General features: G+C 35.3%; 1 protein-coding gene across 1 annotated transcript; it reads right to left on the bottom strand.

Annotated features, from left to right (window-relative positions):
• Nucleotides 1–675: 675 nt before the first annotated feature.
• CDC45 (cell division cycle 45) lies at nucleotides 676–14,123 on the bottom strand (the record flags this gene model as incomplete). The annotated part of the gene is made up of 19 exons (XM_082491571.1): nucleotides 676–854; nucleotides 2,034–2,100; nucleotides 3,051–3,127; nucleotides 3,589–3,707; nucleotides 4,895–4,978; nucleotides 5,357–5,495; nucleotides 5,697–5,858; nucleotides 6,118–6,216; nucleotides 6,624–6,755; nucleotides 7,150–7,269; nucleotides 8,071–8,121; nucleotides 8,509–8,570; nucleotides 9,406–9,454; nucleotides 10,053–10,108; nucleotides 11,198–11,341; nucleotides 11,971–12,108; nucleotides 12,556–12,648; nucleotides 12,948–13,007; nucleotides 14,073–14,123. The coding sequence occupies 18 exons, from the start codon at nucleotides 14,121–14,123 to the stop codon at nucleotides 2,036–2,038; spliced, it is 1,701 nt and encodes a 566-aa protein (XP_082347697.1). The 3' UTR covers nucleotides 676–854; nucleotides 2,034–2,035.
• Between the last annotated feature and the right edge of the window lie 386 nt (nucleotides 14,124–14,509).

Genomic DNA, 14,509 nt, shown 5'->3' with positions numbered 1-14,509 from the left:
AGATACACATACTCACCCAATGCACAGTAGGATAAGCCTAACAAGCAACACCAATTCATATGACCAAAGTGAAATGGAATTTCTGTTATGGGACAGGATTGAGCTACTCTGTCAATATTTATAACACTACAATCTACACACAATTATCACAGTATTTTACACTCTTGCCAGGAAAATTATTCCCAAATCCAAGCTACAAGTGACAATACAGTACCACAACGCATAACTAAAAATGCTTTATTGACACCAAACTTCCCCAGATTTTTCATTCGGTATTTGGCAGTTACTCAGTATTGGGATTTTAAAAGCCCTAAAATCTTAAAACTTGTCTCACAAAACAGTTATATCAACTAAAGTACAAATCCTCAACCTGAAAGTATTAAAAAATGTTTCAACATTCTAGAAATTCAAGGGGAGTTTCAAAAAGTTTCTTATAAAAAAATAAATAAAAAGGATTCAAGACAACTTTAAAAGAACATTTGAATGGTAATATAAATATGGAACTTCTTAAAAAACTATTTTTTGTTATTAGTCAACAACTAAATATCGCAGGAACACATCCACTAATAAAAGCAGGTTTGACAGAAATCCAATCCGCAAATACTCCTAGTGGACACCTTTTGCCATTATGAGACTGGGATCTTTACAAAGAAGCAGTGTTCAGTATCTGTGTGCTAAGGTTAAAATCCTTTTGACCTCCCAGGAGGCATAAAAACAACAGTCCAGGCCTGTACCGGTACTAAGATAAAGTAAGACGATACATCACAATTGCAGCACCATGAACTTTGGAACATCCGAAATAATTTCAGAGCATCTGATCCGCAGCTTCCAGTACAAGGAGCCAAAAAGCACCACTGTGTAACAAGGGCAGAAGACAAACTGAAACAATCAGTAGTCACAGTGTAAAGAAAGACACAAACAGATGAAGAATCTTGGAAGCCATGCATGACTATGCCATCTAACAAACAACAATTGCAGCTATTGACCCACTGTTTCAAACTTCCGAGTGAACAGAAAAAAAAAAAAGAAATCGTAGCTTTGATACCCCTTGAAAAAAAAAAAGGGAAGATGTATTGTCATTTGGCTGGGACTACCAACATTCACAGGCTGTTGTTAAAGCCTTCATTTTACTCCTTTGCTTTTGTATATATATTATAAAGATAATCTTGTGAGATTACTTCGCGTGTTAATACTAAAGACCAAATCTTTATCTAGGCACAAAAAAGCCATGAGGTACTTCATATACTGTCGCACAGTCTTACGGGTTGTCTGAACAGACTTCACAAAACAATTTTGTTTGCTCTTCTCTAGGGAAAAGCAAGCTATCTCCACCCATCACTGCAGAATAAACGCATACACAAACCAATAAAGATAATTCATCATTGAAAAGCATTGAATATGTGAAGAGAATTGCAACAATTTGACAGTCTTCTCTGATCTACAGTAAAATCTGTCTTTCCTTGAAGTAGCTTTAAAATAGACTTTCAACTAGTGTGAAGCTAATAGTCACAACTACAATTGAAGTCTTACGTTCCCATCTTTGTTCCAGGTAAAAGCTACACACTAACATAGGCTACAACCTTAACATCAAAGCCAAGAATGGCACTGCTATGGCCAAGATTCCATCCTGAGCTCAAAAAAACCATCATAATTAAAAGAAAAAGTCAGTACCAGAGTATCAACAACAATTAGCTGATATCTCAATTTCTTTCACAACACAAACAGCTGCTCCTTTTCCAGCTGAAGTTAAAAAGCCGCAAAAGTTAAGAATAATGGAAGAAAAGCTTATGGATGACAAAATTTAAATAAATCTCCTAAGGAGATAAAAAAATACATTCTGCGTGTACATCATCTGCCTTTTCCCAAAAAGAAAAACAATTGTCTTTGTAAGACAAATTATCTTATCTTCAATTTATATTTTCACTAGAAGTTGCTGCATTTTCTTAGAGCATTCTGCAGATAATATATGAATGTCATTTGGTTACTAACTTGATTTGTAACAATTTTTTAATTAATCCTCTTTACACTCTTACCATTAGGACAAGAGAGAAATGAGTGCATCCAGAAATTTGCTCCGGTCTTCTGTTTTCAATTCAATAACTAAAAGATGAAATATTTTATTACAAGATGAAAAGAACTGAAAGATATACCAGATGTCACACTTGAAGAATATTAATTCCAAGTATACTTATTTATATTCTTAATCAACTTTAAGAAGGAAAGAGAGAAACTATTTATTTAGACAAAATGCAAAGCATGTTGTTTATTTTGCTTTTAGATTTCAGCAAACTCCAATTTCACAGAATCACAGAATCATCAGAGTTGGAAGGGACCTCTAGAGATCATCTAGTCCAACTCTCCTGCTAAAGCAGGATTGCCCAGAGCACATTACTCAGGACTGCATCCAGGCGGGTCTTGAAAATCTCCAGGGAAGGGGACTCCACAACCTCCCTGGGCAGCCTGTGCCAGTGCTCTGTCAATTTCTAGGTGCTCACTACATGAGATAGCTGCCACTTTTTTAATCTAGGAATGTTTATTTGCATTTTCAACATGCATATATAAGCACACATTATTAAATACTGCCTCTTTTGTAAACACATACAATAATAGGCAAATCTTGTTGCATAAGTATCACATTTTAAAAACAGACAATACAGGATGCATCTCATAACATCAATACCATACTTGGTTTGGCTGCTAATGATAAGAAAATCTCACAGTTAAGCTCATAGATTTTTAACTGAAGTGCACATATGCAAATCATTACTCCATGCAAAATGCAGATCGTCTCAAAAAGATATGCAAGCCTCTGCTTAGTAGTTTATAATTTCTGCACAACAAGATAGCACTTAGAAAAAGATTGACAAAAGATGTAGCTTGTGTTTATATTAGACTCAGGAATAGTGTATCACATACACACCTTTCATGTTTGCATCTAAGACATACACAAATGAGTATATTGGCTACAGTCATTATGCTTTATGGAGGCTGCATAAACACTGACCCCTAAAGGACATTTGCTGAATGAAATAAGTGATAGTGTTACTCACTTGACATGTCAAAATGGTTGTGTAAAGTCCTAGAATTGGTACTGTCTGCAGCTTTCTCAAATGCTCTTCCAAAAAAGCTAGAAGATGAAGAGAAATACAAATGAACATTACAGAAAAGAATATATTTATGAAGGTAGAAGTATGGAACGCATTCCTTGCTGAGGTTGAAAATGTCTTCCAGATGTTTTTCATGTGCCATGTATTAAACATACACCTCATTTATTCAAGTGCAAAAATCTAAACCTTGCAGGCTTTAAGAAATGAAGTAATGGGTCATATATTGAACTATCTCCCTCTTTTAAGATAAAGAAATAGTTAAGAGGGAGGAAAAAGAAAACTGGCAAAGCAGCTGGGCAACATCTGTATCCTCTCTCAAAGTACCTCATGCATACCATATGCAAAAAGCATGTTTTTAAGAAGGATACAATTCAAGTCAACATATTCAGTGTTAAATAGGTAAAGGAAAGATATATTTGCTTCAGAGACAGGAAAAGTCTATAGATAACCTTTAGTAAGAACTTTTAAACTATACACTTACTTCTTTTTATCAGAGCTTTCTGTCTCTGGAGGAATCCCCACCATGATCACAGTTCCCTGTTCAACATCCATTGGTGCAGCCATTATCAGTGGCAGCAATTTACAACGCTTGTTTTTTGTCTGAAAGTCAGAAAGTCTCTTTGTTAGACAAAGCTTGGGAAACAATTTAGATTCAGCTCTCCATATTATAAATATTCATCTAAGGATACAGCTATAATGCAGTTCAACAGAAGATGGTTTCTTTACATAATCTCTTAATTCCCTTCTTTCTTATAGTAAAAGTCACTTTAAGGACCAATAGAAGTCTTAGTTCTTCTCCAATCTTGCATTTCGCTAACACAGAAATGACGTACACAGATCAGATATGATTTACAGTGAAAAAAAAAACCCCTCTTAAAACAACAACAACAAAACTGTAGGTATAAGTATCTAAAAAACTTGTACTGGGCTTAATTTTTTTTCAATAATCATTTTCCATTGAAATACAACAGATAAAACATTGACAAACACAGTATTCATTAAAAAATATTTCCCCTGTCATATTGTTTTACAGCAGTAAGCTGTAATTACAAATTTTGTAATTTAATTAAATCAAAAAATAATGATGAAGATTTAAATATTTTTAGACACTTAAGTAAATGAAACAGAAGCTTGTTTAAATTGTTCTGTTCTTAAAGTAAACGTTTTGCAGTGAATTTTAAAAGCACCGTCCTGCTCCTAGTGGCAGAATAGTTATTGAGACCATGTCTAATTTTCAAAATGAGGACAGATCAATGCAATCTGACAAGGACAGACCATCATATATTTAATTAACAAATGAAGTGAAGACAGTTCTCAACTTAAAACCTCATTTTTATCTGAATTGTGTAATTAATAGCTTAAAAGATAAATGGAATTTAATTTCAGTCATATTAGTTGTAGAGATCAGAGGATTTTATTTAAACAGACACAGAACTCTTTAGATAACAATCACCCATCCTGCAATATTGCTTTTTTTTGTGTCAGGTTGACTTTACAAATTACATATTTAATGATACGCTACCTCGAAACTTACAAAATTACACAAGTATTTGTAAGTATTGTAAGTATCATAGTAATGAAAACTTTCTAATGCTATGATGTCTCCCAGGCAGATATCTTCCCTAGAGCAGCATTCAGGATGTGCTAAAATTATCCAACCAATTAGCAGAAAAACATTATTAAGATTTTCATGTAATGTTTTTAATAAACAACTGCAAGTATCCAACAGAACAATAACTACTAGACAAGCCAGAAGTTAGTTAGTCAAACGCTTCTGATTTACTTACAGAGCAAACAAACGATTTGAGTAAGTATTTACTAAGCAGGCACAGAGACACTGGTTTGGAAAACAGTTTCACGTCTGGTGTGCCCTAGGAAGAGAAGAATTATTTCAATTACAATCCAAGGTGTTTCTTCCACTTATTTAATTTTAATATGTACTGGCAAGTCTAAATGTTTTGTGGGGCTCAAAGAACACTAACAAGAACCATTACAATACGGGAATTTGATCTCACCCACTTGACGCTGAAATGAAGCCCTCCCCCCTTTGAGAGGACTGATTCTTCCTTTGTGAAGTTCAGAGCAGATGCCAATATTGACCCATCAGAGGACAGCACAGTATAGATAAATAAGTTCTTTCTGACAGAGTCATTCTTACTGAGTTAAGCAGTTAGGAAAACAGTGTTATACAGCTATGAGACAGCCAAACATGACAGTCAAATGAGACAGTCAAAAACTAGAATTCTGACCTCCATGAGAGCGCAATAGAGAAAAGGCCCCTGAGAAATTACAAGGTTGGTGCAAATACAGCTGGCTACTGTCTGCTGAATGGCACATAACTGCTTTTTGGCCAGGTCCAGTCCTTGGTGCAGTTTGTCCAGGTTACCCCTGCAACAGAAAAAATAAAATTAAACACCTTCATACAAAAACAAAGCTTTTCACACAAAAGTGAGATCTCTCTAAACATTGTTCACAGGGATATTTCGTTTTTTCTTCAATGGCTTATGAAACATCAACGTATCTTTTAGATATGTAACCCCTGTACGCAAAATAAAACTGTAAAATAATGAAGACATGTATTTTCAGTACCTGGAGAGACTGTCCAAAGCTTTAATGAAATTAGTTGTTTCAGGCCCCTCTTTCTCTGTATTCTCCATGAGAGAAGCTGTTGCATAAACTATATCACTTGCTGAGAACTTGTTCTTAAAGCCAAAGTGAATGCTGAAGGTCTGAACTCTCAAATCCTTCATTCTGCAAAATGAAGTAAAACCAGTAAGGATTATTAACATTACCAACATTATTATAAACATTGACCAGCCATCTCCTCAGTATGTTAATGTTAAGAACACAAAGACAAATCATACCCTAACATTTGCAACGTGCCTAATACTCCTTTGTCCATCTAAAAAACGTATTTTAAAACTAGATGTTACATCCTTTTCATACAAAAATATTTGAACTTAATTGAAAAGTATTTTCAGATAAAGCATTTGTATTTAAAACAATTTACCCAAACTTGTTTGCAGATTCTTCAATCATTTCTCGAAGATTTTCTTTCAAAGACATGTCCATGGAATTAAACTTCTGTTTCACTTGCTTCAAAGGCAAACTAAAACCAGAAGAAAAAAATACACTGATTGGTATGCCAGAAGAAACAAATATTTTGCCTTCCTTTCACAAGGCTTTCTTAATATTAGATAATTTAGCAAGTTAAGTCTGATTAAACTTGTTTGCATTTTTTTTTTTTAAGTCGTGAGAGTGGATGTGAGAAAGCATAGGTTAATCACTAATCTACTAGTCCATAAAGGCATACTCCTGCAGTATTCCTTGTACACGAAAACACAATTTGTATAACTCAACTCAAAGAGACTTGGCAACCTACCCAGAGCCCCAAAATAATATTTAAAAAACTAAGACATTGAGTACTCGCAAGCTATATTCTCAATATTTTCCCATAATTAATTGGAAAAATGATCCTATGATCCTTTAATCAAGACCCAGATTTTTATAACTCACCCCATGTCAGCCAAAAACTCCCGGAGCCTCTTCTGCCCTTGTACAGACCAAAGCTTAAGGCTAGCAGAGGTATATGAAGTGTTACAGAGACTTTCATATAGAGACCAGTGCTGATAAAGTGCCAGGCGCAGACTGAACAGGAATTATGGCAAATAATTATGAACACATATATCATTTGAAGTTACAAATGATAACAGAACTCCACTACTAGTAGGTAAGTCTTCAGTTGCCCTTATATATTGCATCTCTGTACTACATAAGATACAGTTAGACACTGCAGGTGCACATAACACACAACGAGCAACATTGACTTGTAACTAATTCTGAGAGGTTAAGCTGAACTCAAGCTGCATGAGCTATTGAAAGAAGGATTCGTGTTCAACATAACATTCAAATTTCTATTTCTTTTAATTTGATTCTCAGCAGCAGAGATGGTGCTAGGTTGTTTCTTTTCCCTAGATAAAATCTCAACCAGGGTTCACCAAGTGGGTAGAGTTCATTTTCCCCAGGTCTTATGCAAGGATACTCGTATTCAAATGCTATCCGCATGCAATCAATTGACAGAGAATTTTCTTCATCCTCATTGCGGTGGTTATGGCGAGACACATGACGCTGTAGGATTCCAATATCAGTCACGTACTTCATTCTTAAACAAAAACAAATTTGTTACTTCACTTTCTTCCTGTGTATTTTTGTACTTCATTATGAGAGCCCAAAAATGCTTCCTAAAGATTACATATTGGCTAGTCCGCAGGATGAAAATTGCAGATACATCTTAAAAAAAAAAACAGACTTGTTAAATAATGTTTTTTTAAACATTCAGCCATACACCCAGGCAAGTAAAGTGAAACCAAAACCAATACAGAGAGACAGACTGACCAATGAAATTAGTTACTTATTACATTTGTGTCCTTAAAAACACCAGTGTATTAGTAACAATAGAACACCAGAATTAAAGCCTATACAGGCACTACTAGAATTCTGAGGGTATCTAGTAGGAAATAAGAAAGAAGGGGAAAAAAAAAAAAAAAAAAGGACAAAATCTGAAACTTGCTAACTACAACTGGAAAAGAAGCTGGAGGATACAGTTTTATCAACAGGAAAAAAAAAGTATGTTCTGTAACAAGGCCATATTTATGTAAACTACTATTAAACACCATCTCTTTGCGGATCAGAAGTGACTGTTCTATAATTTTGTGAAAAATAGTGTTAGTTTAAAAATTCTAAATAGTAGAAAAGGAAAATACAGTTTTTTCAGATGTTTAGTCCCATTTTTGAAAGACATCAGATCACTTTCAGTCATCGAGATATTTAACATCATTGTTTATTAATTATCTTGCATTACATTAATTCCCATATATTTCCTGATATCTATTAATTTCTATTATTAATTTAAAATATAGAGAAATAAAAAAAATATATACTAAAAAAAAAGTATCTTTCTTACTGAGTGATTTTGTCCTGGACCCATTGATCTGTGAGGCCAACAATAGCCCACCTAAAATTGGGGAGGAAAAAAGGAAAATAAACAGTTAAAATAAAACATTCCAGTACATTATATAATATTTAACCCTCTAAGTATGTACCAGAATAAGTCAGAATCACTGTTCACCAAGTGTACATAGAAGTTAACAACAAAGCTACATACTATTATGCCCTCTTTAGCAGACATACACATCAAGTACCTTCCTCCCTTTTTCCATGCAAAATCTATTGGTTGTTTGTAATTAATTTACACAGATGCATCCTCCAATTCAAGACATACACCCACTCACGAAATAAACTGGAACCTTATGGTGAAATCAAATAGTTTTGGGTAATCTTGCCTCTCTTTACTATGGGTTTAAGCTTCTAGACTCCATGAAAAATGATAATGCAAACATACCACAACATGTCATTCAAGTCTTTAGACATTATCCATGCCAGATCAAACATCACCATCGCAGACTATATGAGGGAAAAGCAAAAAGAGAGGATAAATGAACACAAACATCTCGCTTCATTAAGCAAATAGAACACAGTTAAATTTGCCAAGTACTAGCATGTCACTAAAGCTCTAGAAATCACACTTGAGTCTGACAATCCAACAGTATTTTCCTTTCTAAGACACAAAGTAGAAAGAAAAATATTTTATACAGCTCTGCAATCTTGCATTATATATAAAGCAGCACTTTAACAAAATAGAGTAAAAATCAGACAAGAGGCCACATGACAGAAGGAACAGTTTAGGTGTCCCAAGTATTATGTTTGAAATATCCTGACACTTTGAAAACTTTGAAAGGCAAACAAGCTCCCTATATGCTAAAGCCTTTTTGCAAGAGTATTTTGTGTACAAATAGATACTTTTGTCAAGAACTAAAAAAATTACACTATCATAATTTTTTTATACCAGTATTAAAGTATATACATTATAATACAGTATTAAAGATGCCAAACAACAAAAATGTTAAGAGTTCTGGTTTATCACTTCCCCCCACTGTTAACATTACATTATTCACTATGACTCAGCTGGCTGTTGTCTGCCAGTCTACCAGTATTGTTTCTATGATGTATCTGATTCATCGACAGTAAAATTGTATGTACACAGCCAGAAAACATCGAACTGCTAAGTCAAACTACTTACACATATATGATGTATCTTATATATAACAATAAGATATAAAAATCCCAAGATATAAAAATATTATTATTGTGTATAGTATTATTAGATAATTATATACATTGGATATTGCCCAATTACCTTTATCTTGCGTTTTTATAGCAAACAAGAGTTTATACTTACTGAGGTCCCATGGTATTCGTACTGCTCATAATCAAAAAGAATTTCTCGTCTAAAAAGGAAAAAAACCCCACATTTGACTAAGTGGTGAACTGGTCACTAGATCCAATTAAAAATATCAGCCAGGAATTGTGAAATAATATTTAAATTTCATTTTAGCAATTTAAAAAAAATTAAGCTTGGGCAAGAAATTGTTTTTCTGCAAGGCAATTAGATTTTAGTAGCAACGTGGAAACCATACTGAAGTGTACTCATAAAATAAAAAGGAAAAAATTATCAAATCATTATTCCTCAAATCCCATTTTTTTATCCGATTTGTTCCTGCTCATTCCTATTAACAATAGTGTGATTGTAAAGGAAGAAAACTGAAGCACAAGTTTCACCCTAAGATAAACAAGATAAGTATACTACAGCTACTTACAAGTGAAGCAGTGCACCTATTGCTACTCAAATTCATAAATTACTATTTACAGCTATCCTCCATTAAAGTTTTATTTTTATGTAGTAAATATCAATCCACTTTCTGATGTTAAAACGAAAGCATCTTGCAAATCAAGCAGCATAGTATTATGCTTTTGTATTCTCAACAAGATTTTAATAAAAAAGTGAGATACAAGCAACGTAAAAAAAACCAAAACAGTTAAACACACCTGCGTGCCTCCCATTCTCGCCTTTGTCGCCTTTTCATTGTTCTTTCTATTACATCCTGAAAATGAATTTCAATGTTAAAAAGCTAGAAAAAATACTCTAGTAGATTAGCACCTATCCATATACCTTAATGACTAAGTCTTCATTAAAAAGAATTATTATTCCTATTAACAACATCTAATAAGAAGAGTATTATTATCAGATATTTTTCCAAGGAACACACTTTTATAAAGTCACGGCATCTTTCTGTGCTAGCATTTATTTAGCTTGTCTTCACCAATAAGAGGCTCAGTAAGCAGTATTTTCAACACTAGCAACATTGCATCCTACCATTTTATAACATAAAGATGACATTGATGAAAAATAAACATGAGATAATTAATGAAGCTCAGAAAAAGAGGGACTCGCTGTATATTGGATATATTTGTGGATATTGTATATATTGTATATCCACAAATAGCATCATCAGCTTGAAAAATCAAAGAAATAAAGAAGATCTTTGTGAAATATTTAACAGATTGGAGAATAGCTATTATGTACACTATTTATAGATTTTCCTTTGAATTTCTGGTATCTGCTTTTGCTGAGGTAGTGCCCTTTGTAGATTATTAGGAAAAAGTGTACTAAGTTAATAGAAAAATAATATGAAATATATGTTAAATCTGATAATGTCTACATTTCATTGTCTCTTAATATTTCTAGCCTCATGCCTTTGCTTCCTTGTACGGTATAAATAGAAAATATGCTACAAACAATATATGGGAAATTTAATATTTTGTGTCTATCATAATATAGTTTTTTTAGTTTACTGCTACAAAAGACAGACAAAATGTATTGCTAAATTATTTGCGAGCTTCAGAGATAGATCTCTTCAGTCCACTGATTACAGAAAGACAGCATTATACCTAGTCAAGTTCAAAACGTTTCTTTATAAGGACAAAATATTTCTGTGCAGTTCAGATAAATAAACATTTTGTGTATGTGAAACTCCATTGGTCACAGTAGATGATTTTTAAATCTTAAGCTTGAATTTGTGATCTAACGGAACAAAATTTTTAAACTCAAATATCATTATTATGATGAAGTAAAGTACATGTAATAACTGTTTTATTTTCCTTCTCTTCACAGTGAAGCAGCAGAAACATACCTCTTCAAAACGTCTACGTTTCTCTGAAGGTTCTGACCCATCACTTTCATTCTCTGAGTCCTCTTCTTCATCCTCTTCATCTCTGAAGATATCATCATAAGCAGGAACATCAAGATCATCATCTTGTTTAACTAACAGCTTAATCTAGCAAAGAAGAAAAAAAGTATTTTAAATAAAGTATCTGATTTAGTGATTAAAAAAAGCATTTCATATGACAAATGAGAATACTTCAAATACTGAGTAAGAGAAACTAAAAATTCATTTTGGCTGTGATCGATTCTTGGCATAACAAAAATACTGCTTTTTAATAGAAAGACTTTATACAAAATTTATACAAAATAAGAGTAAAAACCTGTAATCATTGATTACATCATTACTGAAAGAATTAGCGTTTTTTTATGCTTGTTAAAGTCATGTTGTCAAATAATTTGTGCTTAATACTCACATTCTAAGTGTCGCTCGATGCTGAGGGATAATACATATTACATTCTGGAGGATGTTTATCCTCTGGATTTGTAGCCGTTTGATTTATAGCAACAGGATTAACAGGTACTTACTACTGACAACTATCACACTTTAACGCTATATATTTTATTACTGAAAAAAGATATATTTTTTTTCTGATCATGTACATGACTACTGCAAATATCCATTAATACTGCTTCCTGACCCACTAGCGAACAGTGTCAACAGTTTTGCAAAATACAGAAAAGCACTACACCACCCACCACCACACTGCGTGAAGATTTTTATTATGTAAGAAAAGTGTTTACCTGTGTGTCATTGTAAACATTCACTACATTGATAGGTCTGTGGCTGTCACATACAAAAAAGTAAGTGTCTTCTTCTGGCTGCAAGATCTCCAGAAGGTCAACATTGGCACCACAATTAATAAGAACAAAATATTTGAACTGCAAACAAAAGCAATAAGAAAAAAGGTTTTCAATTCAACTAACATGAAACACAGAAGACTGAAAACAACTTTACAAGACCTGCAAAGTACTCATCATTGCTAGAACTTGTATGTACTTTCTGACATTTGCTGTCTCTGAGGAGGAAAAAAAATTTGTAAGACAAAACAGCAAATTTGGGGATGTTGGAAATTCAATACCACCACCTCTTATATCTCAAAATGTGTGCAGACTTAATTTGAATCTATCAAAATTATAGCACATTAGTTTCAGCTGGTGTAAAAAAAGTTGACAAGTTTGTTACTGGTATGTTAAAATTTAACCACTGTTTTGAGATAACCAACACTAATAATTAGGTCAAGAACTGACATTTTAAGCCAGGGAAAAAGAAAATGCATGTCTATATAAAATGGGCTGCAACTTAAAAAAAATACAGTTTTTTTTCACCTGATCTTTATGCTCGAGAAAGGCAGTTTCAAGTTCCTGCCATCCAGATACTGGGACGAGTGTATATTGCACATGATCACATTGGAACAAAGCCTGAAATGAAGTAAACAGCTGTTAGAGAAAGTGAAGGGAAACAACCTCTTCTACAGTGCTATACCATGCTATAATTCCATTTCGTACAAATCTTTATCTTCAAGACATTCCAAATGACAAATCTACGTTATCTTTGGGAGTATGACTTATCAGCTTTCAGTGTCATAACTCATGGGAAAAAAAAAAGTTACATAAGCAGATTAAACCTTTACCCTTTCCCCAGTTCAAACCTACAAAAAGGATCCAAGGGCATTTTTTCTTTTACTGTTAGCCTGCAGTGATAATGAACAAGAACTTACTTGGAGTATTTTACAAGCACATAATGCATCAACATCTGAAGCAACAAGAAGGAGAACACGCTGAAAAAATAATAGAATAACAGTATTAGTATATTAACACAGTATTAGTATATTAACATAGGTGCCAAATCTAATGCACTGGTACTTGAAACACATAGAAACTTGAAACACAAACTGTGAGACCACAAAGTGAGAAATTTAGGTAGAGATCATTATAATCATAAACCAGGATTGCTTCTGAATGGACACTGCAACCAAAATTAACTGATTTGGATCCCTGTAAATATGAACAATAAACAACTCCACATACCCCCAATATGTCAGCTGCTTTGAAGAAATGTAATTATTCAGACTCCTATGAACTGCACACAGTTTTGAAGGTTCAAAGCTAGTCAGCCCTACAACTATTTTCATCGTGTCTAGAAAGGGCTAGGGCTTCAGTGTGGGATCTGGCACAGTTTTGCCTGAAGAAAATCTGTAGTAAAAATAGGAGCAAGGCAACTCCTGAAATAAATTGCCTTGCCAAAATCAAGGTTATCTGGCAGTTTTTTGGTGGGTTGCGGTTTGGGTTTTTTTTGGTGGGAGGGAGAGCAAGATTTTGCTTAAAGTTGGAGAAGTTGTGGGAAATGCTTTTATTTGCACAATCCATAATACAGTTTAACGGGTAAAAATACTAGAATACTGTCCAAGAAGAGCTTTACCACTTCAGCGTACACATCCGCTACAAACAAAGTTAGGCAAACCATCAGTAAAAAAATAGAAGCAGCCAACCAGCCTTCCTATAAGAAAGGCTGCAAGAGAAACCTCAAAGACAGAATACAGGATTTACCGTCTGGACAAACAACAGCACAATGGTTTAAAAGGTATAAAGAAAAAAAAAAAAAAAAAAAAAAAAAAAAGACACCCGGGCTCCCCTGCCCCCACAACCCCACGACCCGAAAGGGACCAAAGCGCCTCAGCCGCCGCCGCAGGAACCAGGGACGCCCCGGCACCGACCCAGCTCCGTGAGGCGGCGGGGACCGCCGAGCCCCGCGGGCAGCGGCCTGAGGGGAGCCGAGAGCTCCGCCGCCGCCGGGACGCCCAGGTGACGCCGCGCCCTCCCCGGCCACGGCCTACGGCCCGCACCTGGCTGACGATCGCGTCGTAGAACTCCCGGCGGCAGTCGGAGATGAACATGGCGGCAGCGCGAGAGCGGCGGGGAAACGGCGGGGAAACAGCAGCAGCCACGGGCCACCCCCACTCAAACTAGGCGCCAAATCAGCGCCGCTTCCCATTGGTCTTCTCCTCACGGCGCGCTGGCCAATGGTAAAGAGGCCAGCCCGCCCTCGCAGAGCGGATTGGGCGAGCTGCCCAACCCATTCCGGGTTTTCGCTACTGGGGTTGGGAAAAAGGAGTCGCGACACACGCGGCTGGCCAATCGCAGGAGTATCACAGCCGGAAGCACCGTGCTGGCTTTTGTTGCCGTGTCTGCTATCTTTGCCGCGGGCAAGTTGCTTGCTTTGCCGTTTCCGTGAGGGTGACGGCGAGGCGGGAGGGGCCGCATCGACGCCCGGTGACTGAGG

Source organism: Vanellus vanellus, assembly GCF_965231255.1.
Source record: "Vanellus vanellus genome assembly, chromosome: 16".
NCBI classification, from domain to species: domain Eukaryota; kingdom Metazoa; phylum Chordata; class Aves; order Charadriiformes; family Charadriidae; genus Vanellus; species Vanellus vanellus.
The sequence above is the reverse complement of the archived record's forward strand: the minus strand, read 5'-3'. Positions and strand labels throughout refer to the sequence as shown.